Consider the following 21,390-nt stretch of genomic DNA (forward strand, 5'->3'; position numbering starts at 1 on the left):
GGGCTATTTTTTGTGGGGATTTTCGAATTAGGACAAAAAACAACAAAATCAAGCTAGAATATGGGGGGTAGGGACTCCAAGATGTGAATCAACCTTGCTCATAATACCAAGATGTTGTAGGGTGAAACCCTAAGAGGGATCTTTTTACACTTGGAGGGGGGAAAAGGAATGAACACCAAGAACACAAAGAGGAATTCACTCCAACAAAACCCAATTACACATCCACTAGAATAGCAAACACATAGATCAACAAGCATACAAGAACAATCCAAGGAAACAAGCACAAAGATAAGGTTCTTCCCACTCCTAAGGAGGTGAGGTCTTGATGATAGTCTTCTCCAAAGAGGAGGTCTTGAAATCCACTTGGGATCCTCTCCTAAGAGGTCTTGATCTCCAAGAGGAGTGGTACAAGGAGCAAAGCCCTATCAATATCTCACATATATTTTGCTGACCCTAAACATGACCCTAGGTACGGAATTTATAGGTAGGTGGGCGGGGGGCGAAGTGGAGACCCAACAGCAGCTCACAGCCGTTCATCCTGAAGGGTCGTGCGCACGAGGGTCCTGTGTGCACGGTACACGGCCGTGCGCACGGGGTGCTGCAGCATCAGCTCCCTGGGTAGCCCGTGCGCACGGGGTCTTGGGGCCCGTGGGCACGGGGTTGCCTGGGAGGTGCAGTCTTGCTCCTCTTGGCTTCCTTCTTCTTCCTCGATGCCTTGGGGTGCTTCTCCTCCTCCTTTGGGGCGTCCCGCAGCTGCTTGGTGGCGTTGGTCTTCATACCTAATGACACATAGCATGTTTTGGTGAGGTAGCAATCAAGTCCCATTCATGTCCATATTTTTCTCAAGTAAGAGTGAGTTCACCTCGGTTTCAATTGCGCGTGCTCGAGTTCTTGTCATGGGTCCATGTGGTGCATTATTCATAGTCAGTTTGTGAATGAACATGTGGTGAAAAGAATGTTTCCATGTCCATATGCCCCTTTTCTTATTATTTGTATTAAGGTGAGGTGCATTATATCTCTTCATTCGTTGATAGTGTTTCACGTTGCACGGCGTGCATAGTACAGTGAATCAATAAAACAACACATAAACCACATCCAGAGGATGAATGGCGTATGAAAAGAGAAGACGATGAATGACAAGTTCAACAAGAAAGAGCAGCTAGAGGGGTGCATGAAGATACTAGTGTTTATGTTGTGGCTCACTTCATGAGGAGTAAAATGAGCATCGTTAAACTCATTCATTTGTTGGCCCGGGGCCATGCATGGGCAGTCAATTAGTCTATGGTAAATTTGGCTGTCATCGTGTCTTACATAACAAAACATGCAATTCAAAAGGAAAAACATAAGAAAACATGTGTAGATGACAAGATCCAACGCAACATTTACATGTGGCTATCTATAACACAGTGCATTGTAAAAAGATGGCTATCTTGTTTTTCTTAACCAAAGGAGATACTACAATTCTATTTTACGTGAAAACAATAGGAATACTTTAATGCCTTTTCTGAGATCTGCAACAAATAAATGTACACAGTTTAGGTAAAAGGGTCTTATCAACATCACGCTAAACAAACAAATGCATAGACAATGGTGAAACTATACAGAAAAAGAAAAACATAAGCTAAACAGGAGTTCGTCCATGATTAAGAACTCATGACCTGAATGTCTTTCCATGGTGCATTGCTGAGCCCATGCGTTACGGATCCTTAAACAATTACACGGACAGCATTTAAGAACTTAAGACATGTTGCTAGTCATCATCTAGCTCAACAAGCTGAGCTCTTCGCTCGGCCGCTTTCTTCCTGACGAAGATGCCCCACCTCATAGCTGCCTTGATTTTAAGCCAACCCACAACGGCTTTCCCAGGTGGCCGAGTGCGGTCATCCTCAAAGTTCAAGTTCGGGGAAGGTGACTGCATGTAGGGTGGAAAAGTGAAGCCATCATCATTCATGTTGGTAGATGCTCCACCCATGTTCAAAATTCGCAGCATCTGTTGCATTTCGTCATTCTCGAGTATCTCATGGCTCCTCAACCTGATCTCCTCCATCAAGTAGTCATCAACCGCACGGTTCTCTTGCGGCTGTGACCATTGATCGAAAGGGTTCAGGTCTGCAGGTTGCATGGACTGACCAACTGCTGAGAATTCAAAACTCTGTTGCTGCTGCTGTGCAGGTTCCAATGCCAAAATATTGGAGCCTCCAGAAGTTTGAGTCTGAAGGGAGGGCCCACTGAACTGGCTTTCAGGTGACAGTGCACTCCTCTCATATTGCATGGTAATGTTTGCAGCGTTATTCTGAGGACTGGTGTTTCTTGCTGCCAGATTTCCATTATATGTGCCTCTTACTCCAGCTGCTGGACAGAGAACACGAATTCAGCAATCTCAGTATATCAACACTGCATAGTAAATTACAAATATCATGTGGCCCACACATCTATACCAGAAGCAGCAGTCAGTTTCTTTATGCATCATATATAAGGGCATCCATGATGTGGAAATGAAAGTCAACTTTAGGAATTTTTACACATTGTCAGGTCGACCTTAGGAAGAAACATGTTGAGGCAGCTCCCTAACTGTATAACCCGTGCACAAGCAAATCGAAAATAGTTCTTTCTCTCTTCTCTGTCTGCAGTGTGAAGATTGGACAGCAGTTTTTTCTCTTGCCACAGGGTCATGGATGCGCCATCGCTGGGAAGACAGCCACCATCAACATCTGAGCGCTGAAGCAAGAGGATGGGACACGGTGGAGACCAGAACCGAAGCAAGCATGGCAAGAAGATGATGAGTAGCACTTGAACGCAAGCCGCCGCCGCGCGGACGGACGACCACGACCAACAAGGTGAAGGAGCCTAGCGCACGATGCCCAGGCCAAGCGGTACATGCAGTCGGTCCTGGGCAGAGCTGGAGAGAAGAGCAGAGAGTAAAGAAATATCCATGGCCGCAAGGCCAGATCTGGTGGATGCCAGTTTCAAGGCTTCTCAGATCACGAACAGCGAATGGCACATGCGGCACTAAGATTCCACGTTGAAAAAAAAAAGAGGATTTAGGGAACTTATTGCCGGCGCGTATGAAGGAACGGACGAAGGTAAAAAATGTTCAACGGTTGAGGAAGGAAACTAGCAAAACTCGCAAGTGGCTCCATCTTAAGGGCTAGTTGCCCATAAGCATGGTGAAGGTTTAATTTGGAGTCAAATAAACTGGTGGTCCATGAAGTTGCACTGGATGGTCACTTTGGTGCTACAACTTGAAAGATACACCGACCGAGTGCCTAAACTTACAATGCAGTGCATTTTCCGCCTAGACTACGTGTCCGCGCCATGTACGCCATGTACTGGTTTTCTAGAGCGACGCAATGGGTTGACGTTCCCAATGTTCCACGTGCAGGCCTCATGTCCAGCCTGCTGGCCATGCTGGCCTCCTACGCATCCGTGGCACTCCCAGCTGCCATCCGCTTCTTAGCATCCACCTTTCTAGGCGATAGGCGGGGGCCACATGGTACGCAGGCCACCATCGACCAGATCATCCTGGACTGCACCCGTCGCACTCGAGCCGCACTGCCCGCTGCTCTGCTTTGTGCACAGCTGCAGTGCGTCGCCGGCACCGATGATCCTAGAGTGCCTTGAGTTAGCGTTCGGCGCGTCGGTGGTGGGCCGGATCAAGGAGCTGATCAAGGAATGGCGAGAAGACCTCGCCCAAGGGGTGCTGTTGAAGACGTTCTACGCTTCTAGTCCACGCACATGCTCACCGGAGGGTCACCGTTGTTGTTCTAGCCCACGCGTCGATGCCAGAGCCTCGCGCAATGAGGCACACAAAACTAGCATTGATTTCCCACCCGATACCACACACGCCGTGCCCCACACTGTCCATGCACACCGTTGTTGGCCCCACCCTCATACCATGCCCACCACTCCCCATCTTCCTTGTCTCGTCGGCGAATGGCACAGCCAGGTGCCATAGTCATTTCCGAGCCAGAGCGGTGTGCACAACATGCATCAACTGGTCTATAACGTCGCCATCTTCATGGGTGTGCTAGTGTCATCTCTCAAGGCCAATACTAAGTATAAAATTCAATGTATCTCCATACTAACATGCAGCATTGTCTCGTGTATTGGCTGACTCGTGCATGTGGCACATGAGGTCCTGTGTTTGATGCCCCGACGTGCTCCTTTTTCCGTTCCTATTTCTTTCCCATGTGCTGACAAGCAGGGCCCGTATGCCATAGTGAGAGAGATAGAGATTTATTTCTCTCGTATGTTGACAAACAGGGCCCACTCGTGCCACATAGGCAGAGTTGATGGCTATGGATAGATTAAGCACCGTATTGTCACGTTTAGTCATGTTTCGGTGCTCAATCGGTGTATTTTTTTAAGTTGTGGCACCAAAGTGACCATCTAGTGCAACTTCATGTACCACCAGTGTATTTGACTCTTTAATTTGCTATAGCACATGGTGTGGGACCCATCTTATGGCATCCTTACGAATTAAGCATTTGAGACACCCTAAATGAGTCAAAATTGAAGTGCTGACAAAGTGACAAGGTAGTTACAGCAGTTTGCAGCCACGACGCAAATGTGGCATTAACACCATTTTATCTACAGTTACCAATGTCACAATTTTAGTGATCTGAATATACCTACTTGAAAAGGCATCTGTTGTGCTTTACTATGTGCTACATCACATTATGACTTATATACTACTACCTGAGCAGACTATCATGACAATGAATAACTGAAGAAAGAAATCATTTAAAACAATGAATAATCCTATAGAAATAACAATGGTGGACAACTAATATTCATAAGATACATCAGGGTTGTTTGATCGAGGTCTTATTACCTTCACTTGGAGTGCCTGTTGATTGGCCAGCTTTTCCTGGCAGTAACTGTTTTTGTGCATTGACGAAACCATACAAAGCAGGGTTACTTGTTGAAGCTGATGCGGTATCACTTCTGGTCGTGACAGATTTCTTTTTCTGCTTGAAGCCAAGAAGTGCCTTACCATCATATTCTACAGCATGCATCCAATCCTCATATGCTTTCTTTACCAACGTGTCAGCATAGACCTGGATTTAAGTTGAGCATATTTGTGTTTCAGTAGAATATCTGTGTTTAAATATAATGACTTGAGTGAAGAATTATTTCATGAGGGAAAAGAAATTTAGCTAAGATGGTAGAGAATGCAGATTAAAGAATCAAAACTGCTACAGTTCATATGCACATAGCACAAATAACTTCAACTCATACAGCACCCAAATATCAGCAGTTACTTTGATTTAGTTATAGTTGACAACTTAACATGGACAACGCAAAATGTTTAGAGCTAACAAACTCTCTTGAAATTGAAGTTTCATTTTACTTTTTCTGTTGAAATGAGAATGGTTATAATTTGGCTGCACCAGGATACCAGTATAATCATGCAAATATGAACTACTAGTGATGGGAGTTTAAAGAACTCTAAATTGACAGAACCTCTTCCAAATTATATAATGCATTCTACTGGTCTATTTGGTATCCATTGAATGTGTGGTACTGAAATTTAGCTAGAGAAATCTGTGTATTTATGTGTATTGCTGGAAGGGCCTGGATGTGCGGTGAACATGTTGAACACGCGCCAGTCTGAGTGATACACTGGTATCGTACAGCAGAACACAAGTTTGCAGTCTCATGTAACAACTTGCTCCGCTATACCAAATCTAAGCCTTACAACACCAATGAATTTTACAAATATTTAACAGGCCCAGACATGTAACTGGACTTATTATTCGATAACACATAAATAAATATGCAAACCTTCTGGTTGTCCGTGAGATTTTCAGCTGAAATGAACTGATCATCAGCAATCAAGCCAGTGAACTCATATATGTTATTGAATATTGCACCGACATTTCTTGAATCATTCACATAATATATATAATGCTTTCCACCTAAAACACAAGTCTTTGCATGCTCAACAAGACTTTCCCACATCTTATTTGACATGCCACTGCCAAGAATCTACAGAGACAAGAGCGTAAGAACATAAACCAAACTCCATAAATTACAGTCTGATAACAGGCATTATAGAACTTACACTTCGCAACCTCTGTTGATCCCTAACAAGAAGCCGAAGAAAATCTTCAACTGTATAGATTCCGCTTCCATTTAACTTCTTGTGGAATGCACCATCCTTGCCAACCTTTTCTAATCTCCAAACATCATCCTTCAAAGCAGGAGGGTAGTGTTTTTTGTACACTGCAAAATACAATATCAGCCTACTCAATGCTTGAAACTTTTAACAGTATGAGCAAATTAACAATGTATGGACACATACATTCCCCTCTATGATCCTTAACAGTAAAAGCTTCGGTCTTCGCCTCCCGAACACGAATACCTTCAGAAAAATCAGAGGCAACCCTGAGCCCAAGTCTGAATTTCCTGCTTCTTATCCAGCTGGAGTTGTCAGTGAAGATAAGCTCCCCTATGGTTCCAACACCTTCTTTAAGAGTCACCTGAAGGTCACCAGTCAAGAGAGGTCTTTTCCCTTCGCGCTCCTTGACAATATGGCCTTCAAACTCCTCTTCTGTCCAACCCTCATCTTCCTCTTTATTGAAGTCACCCTCAAGCACAAGAACATCCAGCTTTGCACATGATTCAGGTCCCGAAGTGACAACACAACCAGTGTTGGTATCCAGCAGCACAACATGTATAGCTGCCCCCTGCTCGCCTTCTACTTTTCCACCAGTAAAGAGTGGGAGAGACAACCTGCTTCTAAATTGAAGCTGAAGATTTGTCCCATCAGGGCCTTCTATTCTTTTGGGAGAGGATCTGTTTTCACTATGTATTAGTATCGTATCTCACCAGTGTGGCTAAACCACATCTGCAGAAAATCTGAAAATCCCAGATAAAGCCATCCCATGAGTGCCACCACGTTAAACAAGTTTATGATCTTGTACCTTCCTTCAACTCTAGCAGGACCCAACTTGGCCAAAGCACGCTCTACCTCTTCGCTTACCTATTCGCAGAATATAGAAGAACAGAATGATCAACATGCTCCATCAAATAAGTCAATAGACCGTACAATAAGTGCTTCTACTCACAACTCTTCGAAGAATAGGCTCCAGCGATGAACAAAGCTTCTGCAGACTGTCGACTTTTAGTGCTTCCACAATGACACTACAATATGTGTCCTTTGTTTAGTAACCAAAATTTCAGAATGTTGCAGACAAGTAGAATCACCGTTGTATTCAATTTGAAATGTGCAGACACCACAACTGTAGCGTATTGACTAATTCTTTCAAACAGGTATTCTTAAAAACTATTAGCATCATTTGACAGTCAGATCATCATTGTATTCAATACATTATCAGTGTTAAAAGCAGTACCGACACTGCGTGTAATCGACCCTATCTAAACCAAATAATTCAAAGCTACATACTGAACTCTCTTGGCACTGTAAAGATTTTTTTTTTCTATAACCTGTCAAGAGTTCTAAAATATGTTATACCTGTTGCTGGTGATTAAACATATGGAACTTTCTGGTGCATCAATGCGGTATAAAAATGTGCCATCATATATCATAGAAAAGGAGTCAGGCAGAGCTGAGCAGGATGCGCAGATTTGTACTGTCAGCTGGTGCTCTGACACGGAACTGAGCAGCACTCATTGGAGTACCAACTGAGTACCACCAAGCACAAAAACAGCTATGCGCCACAGTACATTTTGGACTAAAATTAAATTATCATCTGGAGTCACTTCCTTTAGCTTATAATTTAAAGAAGTAGTAAATGTGTTATGCTCAGAGAATCATCTTGGGTCCAAGTTCCAATCCTACGCTTGCCTAACTGATTCAACTAAAACAAGGATTAGGTAAGCTGTAGCACCCCTATTCCAGCCGGTAGGAAGCTTAACAACAACATTACGAATCACTCAACCGAATGGAGGTAAGTGGAGGATCTAAATTTCTTCCTAATTAAAGCAGCCGACAGCCTAAACCCCAAACCCAAACTTGTCCCACAAACCCTGGAAATTTGGTACTACCAGGCAGAAAGAAACACGAACCTTGCAAGGGCGGGCACGCGGGGCCGTTTGGCCGCATGGTCGTCGTCGCCGCCGCCGCCAGTGCCGTTGGTGGGGTCGAGCACACGCTTCGAGCCCGACCGCTGCAGGCCCCGCCCAGACCGCTGCATCACGCCAAAACTCTAGCCCTAGCGTCCTCCTCTGCCGCCGCCACCGTCAGATCTGCACCGGCCGCCACCACGAATCCAGGTCAAAAAATAATAATTCCGTGGAGAAAACAAAAATCAAAAATAAAAGCAGCGACCAGAACCCAATCGAAGCGCGCGATACCGTATCGGTGCGGCCGGCGGGAAACTCAGGTGGATCGAGAGGGCCGGGCGCGAGATCTGCGCTATTAGTGTGGGGGTGAGTGAGCGCCGCGCGGCGCCTGCTCGTTTTGTTTGTGCTCGCTCTCTACCGCCTGCCTTGTCTTTACGACTTTTATACTAGGGGACGCTAGGCGCCGGCCGACCGGTCACAGCTTCGGGCCGGTCTCCTCCGAGCTCGTATGTCAAGCTGCAAGTGGGGGTGGGACTAAGTGGGATTAGCCGTCCCATCCCACTTAAATTGTTTTAATGGGCTCCCATTGGACAAGACAAAAAATTAGATGGGCTAGCCCTATTAGCCCATTGGAGTCCCACTTAATCCCGTCGCCAATGGCAGTGATCAGCAACAGCTTTTCGTCTTCTAAAAAGAAAGCAACAGCTTCTGGGCGCCAATGGAAGCCGCGATCTCCACAGCATCAGTTTCAGCGTTGATGTTGTAGGCCTACCCAGTCTCGTCGGCGGCCACGGTGATGATGACTGGGATGTGGCCGGACGCGATGATCGGGTGGAGCACGGAGAGGTGTACATGCGTCACCTCGCCGACGAACCCGAGGGCTGCGGCGTCGGGGGAGGGGCGCGCGGTGAGGAGGCGTGCGTCCTTGCCACAGAGGCCTCGCTAGTGCTGAGGGAGACGAGCTGCTTTTGTTGATGTTGACCTTGCTGACCAGCACCATCTTGCGGAACTGTGGCTCGACGCCGATGTGCTGCAACCAGGAGTTGATCTCCGGACCGCCGCCGTGCACGAGCACGGGCGCATGCCGACGCAGGAGAGGAGGACAAGGTTGCGGATCATGGACGCCTGCAGCTCCGGCGACTTCATGGCCGCGCCGTCGTACTTCACCAACACCGTCTTGCTCTTGAACCGCTGGATGAAGGCGAGGGCCTCCGGCAGGACGTCCGCGCAGTTCAGCACCACGGCCGCGGGATGGGAGGCGGACGCACGCCGCGCTGGCGCAGCGCCAGGGAGGAGGCCGAGACGCAATGTAGCTGTTGTTTTGAATACAATGTCCTGCGTTTGTATTTTTTAGTGTGATCCCACTTCCACCCGCTTAATCCATGTGGGCTAACCCAATATTTCCCACCAATTCATAGTGGGATCAGGTGGACTGAGGTGGGATGCCCACGGGCAGTCCCACTTGCAGCCTGACTCGTATGTTTTCAGCATCTACACTATCTTTTGGCCGATTCTTCAAGAATCGAACCTCCACCAAGGCTTTTTCATATGATAGCCGGCTGTTTGTTAAGGCCAATGTTGATGGAGCAAACGAGTTGTCCTCCTTGTTAGACTCTTACTGCAATGCTTCGGGTCAGAGAGTCAACCTCTCAAAATCATCGGGTTTTTTTCAGCAAAGGGTGCCCAAACAATCTCAGAACCGAAGTGAAACATGCACTTAATAGAACTAATGAGTCTCTTTCAGAAAGATATTTGGGAATGCCATCTGATGTGGGCAACAGCAAAAATGGTGCTTTCAAGTTTCTGAAGGACAGAGTTTGGAACAAAGTCAAAGGTTGGCTTGAAAAAATTCTTTCTGTGGGAGGGAAAGAAGTCCTAATCAAATCAGTGGCACGGGTTGTTTCGGTATACTCAATGTCATGCTTCAAACTTCCCCGAGGGCTCTGCGAGCACTTGAACTCTCTCATAAGGAAATTTTGGTGGGGCAGTAAGGATGGTAAGAGGAAGCCGTGTTGGGTTTCTTGGAGTACTATGACTAGGCCTAAGCAGTGCGGGGGCCTTGGTTTTCGTGACATTGAACTGTTCAACCTTGCTCTTCTAGCAAGACAGGCTTGGCGTATTTTGACGGATCCAAATACCCTAAGTGCAAGGATTCTAAAGGCCAAATATTTCCCCACGGGAGAATTCCTTCATGCCGAACTTGGATCTTCTCCATCTCAGGTGTGGAGAGCCATACTTGATGGGAGGGACACACTGTCACAAGGCCTCATATGCCGGATCGGTGACGCACAGACTACGGAAATATGGCACCATAACTGGCTCCCGCGTGCTCATAATATGAGGCCGATTACGAGCAGGGTTCCCAACCCACCGTAGCTAGTTGGAGAATTGATACAGCCGGATGCTTCCTGCGACCGACAAACTGTTATGCAAGTCTTTTTACCTACTGATGCAGCGGCTATCTTCTCAATTCCCCTATGCACAAGACGTATTGATGATTTCTGGTCTTGGGCTCATGAGAAGAACGGAGTTTTCTCAGTTCGATCGGCGTATCGCATGCTTGTTACTACAAAACACAGCCGAGAAGCTTGGTTAGAGGGGCGTTCGGATTCCTCCAACTCTGAAGGTGAACAGAAGTCGTGGTCCAAGCTATGGAAGGTAGATGTGCCTTCAAAGGTCAAATTTTTTCTCTGGAGACTAGCTCAACAGTCGATCCCAACGGCGGATGTGCTACATCACCGAAACATGTCGACTGTCGACAGTTGCGGGCTATGTGGAGCTACAGATTCCTGGCAACACTCTCTTCTACATTGCCACGCTGCTCGTTCGGTTTGGGCATTGCAAGCGCTGGAGATCTTTCAGGTTTTATCTGAAACGACCGAACCAGATGCAAAACGGTGGATCTTCTCCCTCCTCGACACGCTTCCCTCGGCGGAGTTTACTCAAGTATTGGTTACTCTCTGGGCTATTTGGTTCTCTCAACGCCAAGCCTTAGATGAGCACATTTTTCAGAGTCCGATGTCAACCCACCAATTCATCATGAAGTACATCCGTGAACTCAATGACTGTAAGCCAGTTGAGGTGAAGCACAATCCAGTTACCCGATCCAGCGTGAGGAAGCCTAGGTGGATAAGGCCACTGGAGAACTTTGCAAATATCCGGGTCGACGGGGCTGTAAATAGAGCAAATGATGAAGGCTCCTTCAGTGCAGTTTGCAGGGACGGAGACGGCAATCACTTGGGCTCGTCAGTGATCAGATGCGTCGGCCTCACCGATCCTGCTACGCTCGAGGCATTAGCTTGTCGGGAGGCTCTTGCACTTGCCCAAGATCTATCTATCTCATGTTATAGTTGCCTCAGACTGCAAGGGTGTGGTGCAGGATATCAAGCTTGGCATTGGTGGGATGTATGCAACCATTGTGAGGGAGATGAGAGAGACGATGGAGCTTTTCCAACAATGTACTGTCATCTTTGAAGGACGGGAAACCAATCAAGAGGCACATAGCCTCGCTAAGCATGCTTTTGGTCTGGACCCGGGGCACCATGTGTGGCCAATAAACCCCCCCAGATTTGAATTGTATCCCTATGAACATTATTCAATAAAGTGAAGTGTGTTTAGACTAAAAAAACAAGCTTCTCTCGTAATCTTGAACTTATATACTTTTATGTCAATTTTGGATGTTTAGATCCTAACTACTCTACTTGCTAGGATTGTAAAATTATATGGGTTTAAGAGCATCTCCAGCCGCTTCATCTCCCAGGTGCTAGAAAAAGCGCCGCTTGGGGGTGAACCGGCGATATTTTCGACGTGGGGGCGATCGGGTTCCCAGGCGCCGCCCCCAGACGCCTTTTTTGTAAACATATTTTGAAAGACATTCGGCCAGAATTCGACAAACACGACATAGATTCGGCGATATTTAGGCGTTTCACAGTTTTTTTACATATAGAAAACATAAAATCTACTAATAAAAAGAAAATAAAGGGCTGCTGCCGCGCCTACAGGTCGAAGAATTTGCTGAACGCGGCGTAGTCACCGTCGTCGTCCTCCTTCTTCTTCTTCACATGGCTGTCCCTGCTGGACCCCTGCCCGGGGTCGCCCTGGAGGACTGGTTTGGCCGGCAACGGCGCGTCGTCGTCGCTGTCCTCGAGCACGATGACGCCTCCCTCGTCGCGTCCACAGCGGCGCGCGGCGATCTCCTCTAGGGCGCGGTGCTGGCGCTCCATCTCCAGCCAGGCCCAATCCTCCCGCGCCCACTTCATGGCGGCCTCGTCGTCGAGCGCGTCATCGTGCTCACTCTTCACGGTGATGTCTACTACTCAATGTTCTTCTTGTAGACGTTGTTGGGCCTCCAAGTGCAGAGGTTTGTAGGACAACAACAATTTTCCCTCAAGTGGATGACCTCAGGTTTATCAATCCATGGGAGGACGTAGGATGAAGATGGTCTCTCTCAAACAACCCTGCAACCAAATAACAAAGAGTCTCTTGTGTCCCCAACACACCCAATACAATGGTAAATTGTATAGGTGCACTAGTTCGGCGAAGAGATGGTGATACAAGTGCAGTATGGATAGTAGATATAGGTTTTTGTAATCTGGAAATATAAAAACAGCAAGGTAACTAGTAACAAAAGTGAGCGAAAACGGTGTTGCAATGCTTGGAAACAAGGCCTATGGTTCATACTTTCACTAGTGAAAGTTCTCTCAACATTGATAACATAATTAGATCATATAACAATCCCTCAACGTGCAACAAAGAGTCACTCCAAAGTCACTATAGCGGAGAATAAACGAAGAGATTATTGTAGGGTACAAAACCACCTCAAAGTTATTCTTTCTGATCGATCTATTAGGCTATTCCTATAAGTGTCACAAACACCCCTAGAGTTCGTACTAAAATAACACCTTAAGACACACATCAACCAAAACCCTAATGTCACCTAGATACTCCAATGTCACCACAAGTATCCGCGGGTTTGATTATACAATATGCATCACACAATCCCAGATTCATCTATTCAAACCAACACAAAGAACTTCAAAGAGTGCCCCAAAAGTTTCTACCGGAGAGTCAAGACGAAAACGTGTGCCAACCCCTATGCATAAGTTCACAAGGTCACAGACCCGCAAGTTGATCACCAAAACATACATCAAGTTGATCACATGAATATCCCATTGTCACCACAGATAAGCACATGCAAGATATACATCAAGTGTTCTCAAATCCTTAAAGACTCAATCCGATAAGATAACTTCAAAGGGAAAATTCAATCCATTACAAGAAGGTAGAGGGGGAGAAACATCATAAGATCCAACTATAATAGCAAAGCTCGTGATACATCAAGATTGTGCCAAATCAAGAACACGAAGAGAGAGAGAGAGAGAGAGAGAGAGAGAGAGAGATCAAACACATAGATACTGGTACATACCCTCAGCCCCGAGGGTGAACTACCCCTCCTCGTCATGGAGAGCGCCGGGATGATGAAGATGGCCGCCGGTGATGATTTCCCCCTCTGACAGGGTGCCGGAACAGGGTCCCGATTGGTTTTTGGTGGCTTGCGACAGCGGAACTCTCGATTTAAGTTTCTTTTCGGGGATTTTTGTATTTATAGGAATTTTTGGCGTTGGTTTCGCGTCAGGGGGGTCCACGAGGAGCCCACAAGGACGGAGGGCGCGCCCTCCACCCTTGTGGAGGCCTCGTGGCTCTTCTGGCCCAACTCTTTTGCTTCAGGGGCTTCTTCTGGTCCTTAAAAAATCACCGTAAATTTTCAGCTCATTTGGACTCCGTTTGATATTCCTTTTCTGCGAAACTCAAAAACAAGGAAAAAACAGAAACTGGCACTGGGCTCTAGGTTAATACGTTAGTCCCAAAAATCATATAAAATAGCATATAAATGCATATAAAACATTCAAGATAGATAATATAATAGCATGGAACAATAAAAAATTATAGATACGTTGGAGACGTATCAAGCATCCCCAAGCTTAATTTTTGCTCGTCCTCGAGTAGGTAAATGATAAAAATAGAATTTTTGATGTGGAATGCTATCAAGTGCACAAGTTTGATCAATGATAATTTCAATCACTTTTTCTAGCATCATTATATATCATAACAATAGCTCATATCATAAAGCTTCTCATGATCAAGTAACAAGCTATTCACATGTTAAAGCATAGACCATAAACTTTCTTGAAAACTAACAAACTATGTTCTCAGTCATCAAACAATTGCAATTCATCTTATTTTCAGGAAGGGTCTATGTAAGAGCTTTGATTTAGCAAATCCCACATACTCAACTATCATATACTCTTCCATGATTGCTACCACTCAAAGCATATTTTTAGAACAAAATAACATCCATTGAACACAGAGAAAGATAGGGGCTTAATGTTTAGCCTCCCAACTTACTTATCATATAGATAATTGTCAACAATAATAATTCATCACTACTAGGAAAATGCTTATACACAGTAGCTTAGTAGTAGCGCTGTAAAATAGTAACCGCTGCTGGTAGTTAGCAGTAGCGCTTTTCCTGGCAGGCGCTACTAGTAACTCTATAGTAGTACTATAGAGTTACTACTATGTGGGACCATACGAGGCCACCGACGATAGCTGGAGTTGTAGCGCTGTACATACTCTAGTAGTAGCACTTTATTTTACTACGCCGCTACTGCTAATGGGGCCCACTTAGTAGTAGCGCTTTTTCTGGAAAGCGCTACTACTAGGTACCGTAGCAGCAGCGCGTTTTGGTAAGCAGCGCTACTGCTGGTTGCGGCTGGTGCCAGCTTTTCACCCCCTCCCCTCCTCTCCCCCACTTTGCCCTCTCTCCCCCTCATTTCCCCTCTCCACTCTCCACCGTTGTTGCTCTTCTTCTCTCTTCCTCCTACCTCTCTTCTCTCCTCATTAATGTCCCCCTCCACCATAACTCTCCTCTATAAATGGCCTCTCTCACTCTCTCTTTCTCCTACCTCTCTTCTCTCCCCATTAATGCCCCCTCCACCATAACTCCCTCTCCATTAGTTAGGTAGCTAGATTCACCTCTCCTCCCCAACAACTACATCTAGCTAGCTATTAAGCCATCCACGTGCTCTCTCGATCGGTCTCTCTCTTCATCTAATTAACCGCGTGCTCTCTCGATCGGTCTCTCTCGGGAGATATATAGGTGAGTAAAAATTTGTTCATTTCAAGAATGGAATATGTGTGTGAATGAGAATATGTGTGTTTGGGATATATGGAGAGATTTGTGCGAGTGACATGCCCTCGAGTTGCTTATCTTTTGCCAAAATGTCGATTTATTTCCGTTTCGGTGAATTTCGAGCAAACTCAATATGTCCTATTTTTAGGCAAGGTCATGCCAAAATTTTATATGACTTTGAAGCATGCATGCATTATTTATTTTATAACCCTTTTGCTTGTTATACCGTCCAGTCAGTCATGAAGGTGAGTGGATGGAACATGGAGTGGTACATGCAATCCGCGGTGATGGACATGTATGCAAATAATCGGACTAGGATTAGATGTCCGTGTGCAAGATGCAAAGAAGGAGTCCTTTTGGACCCTTTTGATCGTGGCACTTTGAAGGCGCACCTGCTGATGAATGGTTTCATGGATGGCTATACTCGGTGGATAAGTGAAGAAGATGATGATGATGAGGACGTCCACATGGCAGGGAATAACGACATGGCGGCGGGGCTAGACGAAGAGATGACCGATCGACACGAAGACGATGGCACCGGACATGGCGGCGGGGAAGAGTCCAGAAATAACGACGGCAGAGAAGATTCCGGACACGGCGAAGAAGAGTCCGGACATGGCGGAGAAGAGGCGGCGGTCACACCGCAGTCTTCGACGCTACTAAGTGCAGTCGTGCGGGATCCTCATGTTCGAGACCTCCTTTGCAAAGTACGACTAGCGAGAGAGCTGCTTCTAGAGAGGAGGCTAAGCTAGCGCAACTTGAAGTAGACTCGAAGACTCCATTGTATGACAGTTGCGATCCCGAGGTGACCCGATTGAGTTTCACGCTCGAACTTCTAAAGACGAAGGCCAAAAACAAATGGACAGACAAAAGCCTCGATGAGCATTTGAAGTATCTACATAATAAAGTTCTTCCCGCGGGGAACCTGTGTCCTACTAGTGTCGAGGAGGCCAAGAAAATCGTTTGCCCTTTTGATTTGCCGCACATTAGGTCATTTATCGAGGGGGGGGGCATGCGGAAAAAACCAGCTGTCCAGTGTGCAATGCTTCTCGATACAAGAAGGCAGGAAAGAATGCAACGGTATTTCGTAGATCCTAAGGAAGCAAAGCTCATGCGCTGGCACGCGGAGAGGAAGAAGCCCGACGATGGAGATGATCTGAAGCTGAGACACCTCGTAGATGGTAGCCAATGGAGAGCATTCAACGCCGTATATGGATTTGCTGCAGAAGCTCCAAGGAACATCGTGCTTGGTGCGAGTACCGGTGGCTTGAATCCGTTTGGAAACCAGAACACCAACCACATCACATGGCCCGTGTTTGTATGGATGTATAACCTCCCCCCATGGAAGTGCATGAAGACAAAGTACATACACATGAGCATGCTGATTCAAGGGCCGAAACAACCGGGAAATAGTATTAACCTGCGTATGGGGCTTCTGCAAGAGGAGCTAGACACGTTATGGAAAACATCAGCATGGACATGGGACGTCGGCAAAGGAGAGTATTTCCATATGAGAGCCGCACTGATGACGACTGTCGGTGTCAAAACCGGCCGATCTCGGGTAGGGGGTCCCGAACTGTGCGACTGAGGATCGAAGGTAACAGGAGGCAGGGGACACGATGTTTACCCAGATTCGGGCCCTCTTAATGGAGGTAATACCCTACTTCCTGCTTGATTGACTTTGATGAGTATAGGGGTTACAAGAGTTGATCTACCTCGAGATCGTAATGGCTAAACCCTAGATGTCTAGCATGTATGATTATTATTGCCTCTACGGACTAAACCCTCCGGTTTATATAGACACCGGAGGGGCCTAGGGTTGTACTGTTAGGTTCTATGGTAGGGTGCGTCGACTGCAAATTAAAATTTTCCTACGCACAGAACAACAGGAACATGCTATGGGAGATGGATCATAGTTCGTTACCACTAGACGCGCAGTGTCGTGTAGCGGAAGAAGAGTTGGGGCAGCGCGTCCGCGTGGATCGTCTCCTCCTCGTCCGATCTCCCTCGAACAGCCGGTCGTCGGATTCCTCGTACAGGTTCGCCGGAGCAGCGCAAGTGCACCACATCTAACGGTATCCGCGGGTGCAGGAGGAACGTCGTGCAACGGACTGCTAGGTCCGATCACATAACCGGCGGTGAGTGGAGGTGTCTATTCGCAACACATGCAAACCCTAGTGACAGCGCCGAAGCGATCAACCGCATGAGTGTGCGACACCTCCACTTTATATAGGCGTCCGTCACGGGCTCAACACTTGGGCCTCGCACGGACCCTAAAGCCCATAAGTCTACTCGGCCACAATCCGAATACAACTCGGATCACATCCGACCAGTGTCCTCGGATTTGACCTCGTAGGTTCCTTCCCTTAAGCGCGCGACCCCTTAGGTTCAAGCCGGCTTGGTCGCAGCTCGAATCACCTCCGAACTGCACGGTTGGTAGTGGCCCCTAGCAAGGCATGCCGAACACCAAGCAGACTATGAAGCTGGTTAGGCAAACCTGTACATCATACTTCCATTCCTTTTGCCACACGATATATGTTGTCCGGCTCAAGGCGAGTCTGTCATCCTTGTGCTAGCCCGACCTCTTTCTCGTTCCAGTGATGCCAACCACAAACCGGATTATCTCATAATCCTTGTCGCATGACCATGCTTATCCCGGTCGGATCACACGAGGGCCCAGAGTACATCTCTCCTGATCGGAGGGGCAAATCCCATCTGCTCGACCATGTCTCACAGCATGGGTCTGGACAAGCCCGAAACCTACCTTTGTAACTACCCAGTCACGGAGTAGCGTTTGGTCGGCCCAAAGCAAGTCTGTCACCATCCCGAGTACATGTGCCAGCTCAGGTCTTAGGACATAGAACGTATGTTGTACTAGAGACTCACATATGACATATTGCTGCATCTCATAGTTGGGTCTGTCCGACTCGGATCTTATCTCGACTCGGATCCGACTACGTCGAATCTGACCAGATCCTTCCAAGTCCATATTATCCTGTTAGCATCCAATGCTCCATGGCTAGTGAGACCAAGCCATCGACTATGTCATATGCTAGTCTAGTTGGCTGTGCGTCCACACAGCCCTTTCGACTAGGGACCTTTTAGGACAGTTATCATACAATGCATAGTCCCACAAACAAGTCACGTACTTGCTAATACACATCATTGATAATGTCCAAGGACTATCTTTATTCATAGACACATAGGAAATATCATCATACATGATTGCCTCTAGGGCATATCTCCAACATGTACAGAGTCAGTTTATAGAGAAAGGAAACTTCATATCCGAACGCCAAGCTTGCCATCCACGCAAAGGAGAGTCCCATCCAGACACGGGGGAAGGCCTTCAGTCTTGTATCTTCACGGACCATCAATCCGGCCCATGTCACATAGCCCGAACACCCGGGGACCCCCTAATCCAGGACTCCCTCAGTAGCCCCTGAACCAGGCTTCAATGACAATGTGTCCGGCGCACAAATTGTCTTCGGCATTGCAAGGCGGGTTCCTCCTCCGAGTACTCCAAAGCAGTTGAACAAGAGAACTATATCCGGCTCTGTATAACAGTTACAAGCCTGAACAACAAGGGTAAAATACTTAAACAAAATAAGTCATGTCTAATGACAGCTTTTTCGGCGAGATGTTATGTTCTGGCCTTATTATTATTTTGAATCTTTTTTGGCCCCCACCTCGCGCTTCGAGGCGCGGTCTCCATTGACATGTCTTGTCAAAGCAGAGATCATGTCCCCTTATTGCGGGATTCTCATCAATACGGGTTTGGGTAATCCAACTGTGCCGTTTGCACGACCCCTTGGGAATAGGCAAGTTTTAAGGCTCGAGAGGGGGCGCTTGATATTCATTGCCTTTATAAGAGGATAAGGACCCTTTTTTTACCCCACGCCTTCTTCTTCCTCAGCCTTCCCATCCTCAAGCTCTAGTGCCCAAGCTTCAGTCTTTTCCCTCACCACCGAACATTCTAGCCATGTCCGGATCCGGCTCTCAAGGCAAATGGGTAACCTCCTCCGTGACGGAGAAGGACATCAAGGAGCTCCGGGAGGCGAGGTACTTGACAGTGGAAACCAAACACAGGCTCCCTGCCAAAGAGCAAGTTATCCCCAGTCCTGAGCCCGGCGAGAGGGTTGTGTTCATCCCTCACTTCCTCCACGGACTAGGGTTTCCCCTCCACCCCTTTGTTCGAGGTCTCATGTTCTATTATAGGCTCGATTTTCACGATCTAGCCCCAAACTCCTTCCTCCACATCTCGGCATTCATCGTCATGTGTGAGGCTTTCCTCCGCATCCCCCACTTCTGCCCGTGGCTCAAGGCTTTCAACGTGAAGCCGAAGGTGATCGACGGAGAGCACACGGATTGCGGCGGCGCCATGATGAGCAAACTCCCCAATGTTACCTGGCCCAGAGGGGCCTTCGTGGAGACCGTCAAGACATGGCAGCAGGAGTGGTTCTACATCACCGAACCTCGCGGCACCAAGTGGGCGGCCGCTCCTGCTTTCAGATCCGGACCCCCGCTGCGGCTTGCGTCGTGGACCAACAAGGGTCTTGACTGGGGATCATCCGACGAGGCGCTGAAGCTGCAAAAGTGCATCAAAAGCATCATAGAGAAGGACACCAGCCTCATTGACGTGATCCATGTGATGCTCATCCGCCGAACCCTTCCCTGCCAACGCCGGCCTCTCCGGATGTGGGAGTTCAATTCGTAAGGGCCGTGGACCCTGCAGCGATTCTTCGGCACAACGCACGAAGCAATCTGGAAGTTGCTCTTCAAGACTCAAAAGTCGTGGCCATAGACGTCTGAGGACATCAGCCTCGACTACAATCATCCGGCTTCCCCGGTAAGTGCTATATTTCCGAACATAACTTAGTACATTAATCAAAATGGGTGTACTGAGAATTCCGTCCTGTAACAGGGTTGGACAAAGAAGGCAGAGCGGATCAGGTGTCCGGCTCCACTCCCCGAAAACCCAGCTGATCCTCTGTTAATGAATATGCTGGTTCCGGCGCCCTATCAGGCGCCAGAGAAAAAGGCCAAGAAAAAGAACAAAGAGGCAAAAGGCGGACTCCTCCGTAAAGGTACTTTGGACGCAGTGTCTGGAGAGACCGAAACTCACTCTTCCCACGAGGAAGACGAAGATGAAGAGGAGGAGGAGGAGGCAGAAAGCAATTCTCCCCCTAAGGGGAGGAGGAAGAGAAGGGCGGCCTCTGTAGACCCAGAGGTGGAGGCGCTCAAGAGGGGGGAAATATACCTCCTGGACGGCTCGGATTTGGATGCTGAAGCCATCCCCAAGTGGCGCCCCGGGCCGAAGCCCCTTGCCGCATCGTAAGTACACGATGGTGCCTCTCATATGCCCAATCTTTATGATTGTAATTTAACATATTGTACGGTGTAGTCCGGACCGCGATCTCCCCCAACAATCATCGGAGGGGAATTCTTTGGATCCGAAGATGATGGAGAGCGAGTCGCCTTCGGCAGCCTCCTCGCCTATCACTACGGACGACACCGAAGTGTTGTCTGTTGGGTTATGTAGTATTTCAAAAAAGTTCCTACGATCACGCAAGATCTATCTAGGAGCAGCATAGCAACGAGCGGGGAGAGTGTGTCCACATACCCTCATAGACCGAAAGCGGAAGCATTAAGTAACGCGGCTGATGTAGTCGAACGTTTTCGCGATCCAACCGATCAAGTACCAAACGAACGGCACCTCCGCGATCTGCACACGTTCAGCTCGGTGACGTCCCTCGAATTCTAGATCCAGCTGAGGCCGAGGGAGAGTTTTCTTCAGCACGACGGCGTGGTGACGGTGATGATGAAGTTACCGACGCAGGGCTTCGCCTAAGCACTACGACAATATGAACGACATGGAAAACTGTGGAGAGGGGCACCACACACAGCTAAGAAATCAACTTGTGTGTCTATGGGGTGCCCCCTCCCCCGTATATAAAGGAGGGGAGGAGGGGGCCGGTCGGCCTCAAGGGGCGCGCCCGAGGGGGGGATCCTACTACTAGGAGTAGGTTCCCCCCTTTCCTAGTCCAACAAGGAGGGGATGGAAGGAGGAAGGGGAGAGAAGGAAGGAGGGGTGCGCCGCCCCCACCCCTTATCCAATTCGGACTGGGGGCGTGCGCCACCTCTTGGCCGGCCCTCTCTCCTCTAAG

General features: G+C 47.7%; 1 protein-coding gene and 1 pseudogene across 5 annotated transcripts; both read right to left on the reverse strand.

Annotated features, from left to right (window-relative positions):
* Positions 1-1,559: 1,559 nt before the first annotated feature.
* Positions 1,560-8,563, reverse strand: LOC123144592 (calmodulin-binding protein 60 D). Of its 5 annotated transcripts, none has more exons than XM_044563797.1 (9): positions 8,323-8,563; positions 8,035-8,214; positions 7,074-7,149; positions 6,930-6,988; positions 6,308-6,801; positions 6,068-6,228; positions 5,788-5,991; positions 4,835-5,060; positions 1,560-2,352 (listed from the first exon to the last, which is right to left on the reverse strand). In XM_044563797.1, exons 2-9 carry the CDS (start codon positions 8,160-8,162, stop codon positions 1,751-1,753), a joined length of 1,950 nt encoding a protein of 649 aa, XP_044419732.1. In that variant the 5' UTR covers positions 8,163-8,214; positions 8,323-8,563; the 3' UTR covers positions 1,560-1,750. The 5 variants fall into 5 exon arrangements, with proteins under 5 accessions (XP_044419732.1, XP_044419733.1, XP_044419730.1 ...); XM_044563798.1 differs by having other exon boundaries at positions 1,560-2,349; positions 8,303-8,550; XM_044563795.1 differs by having other exon boundaries at positions 8,303-8,550.
* Positions 8,564-8,718: 155 nt separating this feature from the next.
* LOC123142575 (acetylglutamate kinase, chloroplastic-like) lies at positions 8,719-12,290 on the reverse strand (annotated as a pseudogene).
* Positions 12,291-21,390: the final 9,100 nt, after the last annotated feature.

This window comes from Triticum aestivum, chromosome 6D, assembly GCF_018294505.1.
Source record: "Triticum aestivum cultivar Chinese Spring chromosome 6D, IWGSC CS RefSeq v2.1, whole genome shotgun sequence".
In the NCBI taxonomy this organism is placed as follows: Eukaryota; Viridiplantae; Streptophyta; class Magnoliopsida; order Poales; family Poaceae; genus Triticum; species Triticum aestivum.

Bases quoted from the DNA above. Each gene is read 5' to 3' on its own strand.
- LOC123144592 (XM_044563797.1), bottom strand. From the start codon at position 8,162: ATGCAGCGGTCTGGGCGGGGCCTGCAGCGGTCGGGCTCGAAGCGTGTG. The intron at 6,989-7,073 runs GTGAGTAGAAGC...TTCTGCGAATAG, and splicing joins AGCCTATTCTTCGAAGAGTT to GTAAGCGAAGAGGTAGAGCG. The intron at 6,802-6,929 runs GTACAAGATCAT...TAGTGAAAACAG, and splicing joins CCTGCTAGAGTTGAAGGAAG to ATCCTCTCCCAAAAGAATAG.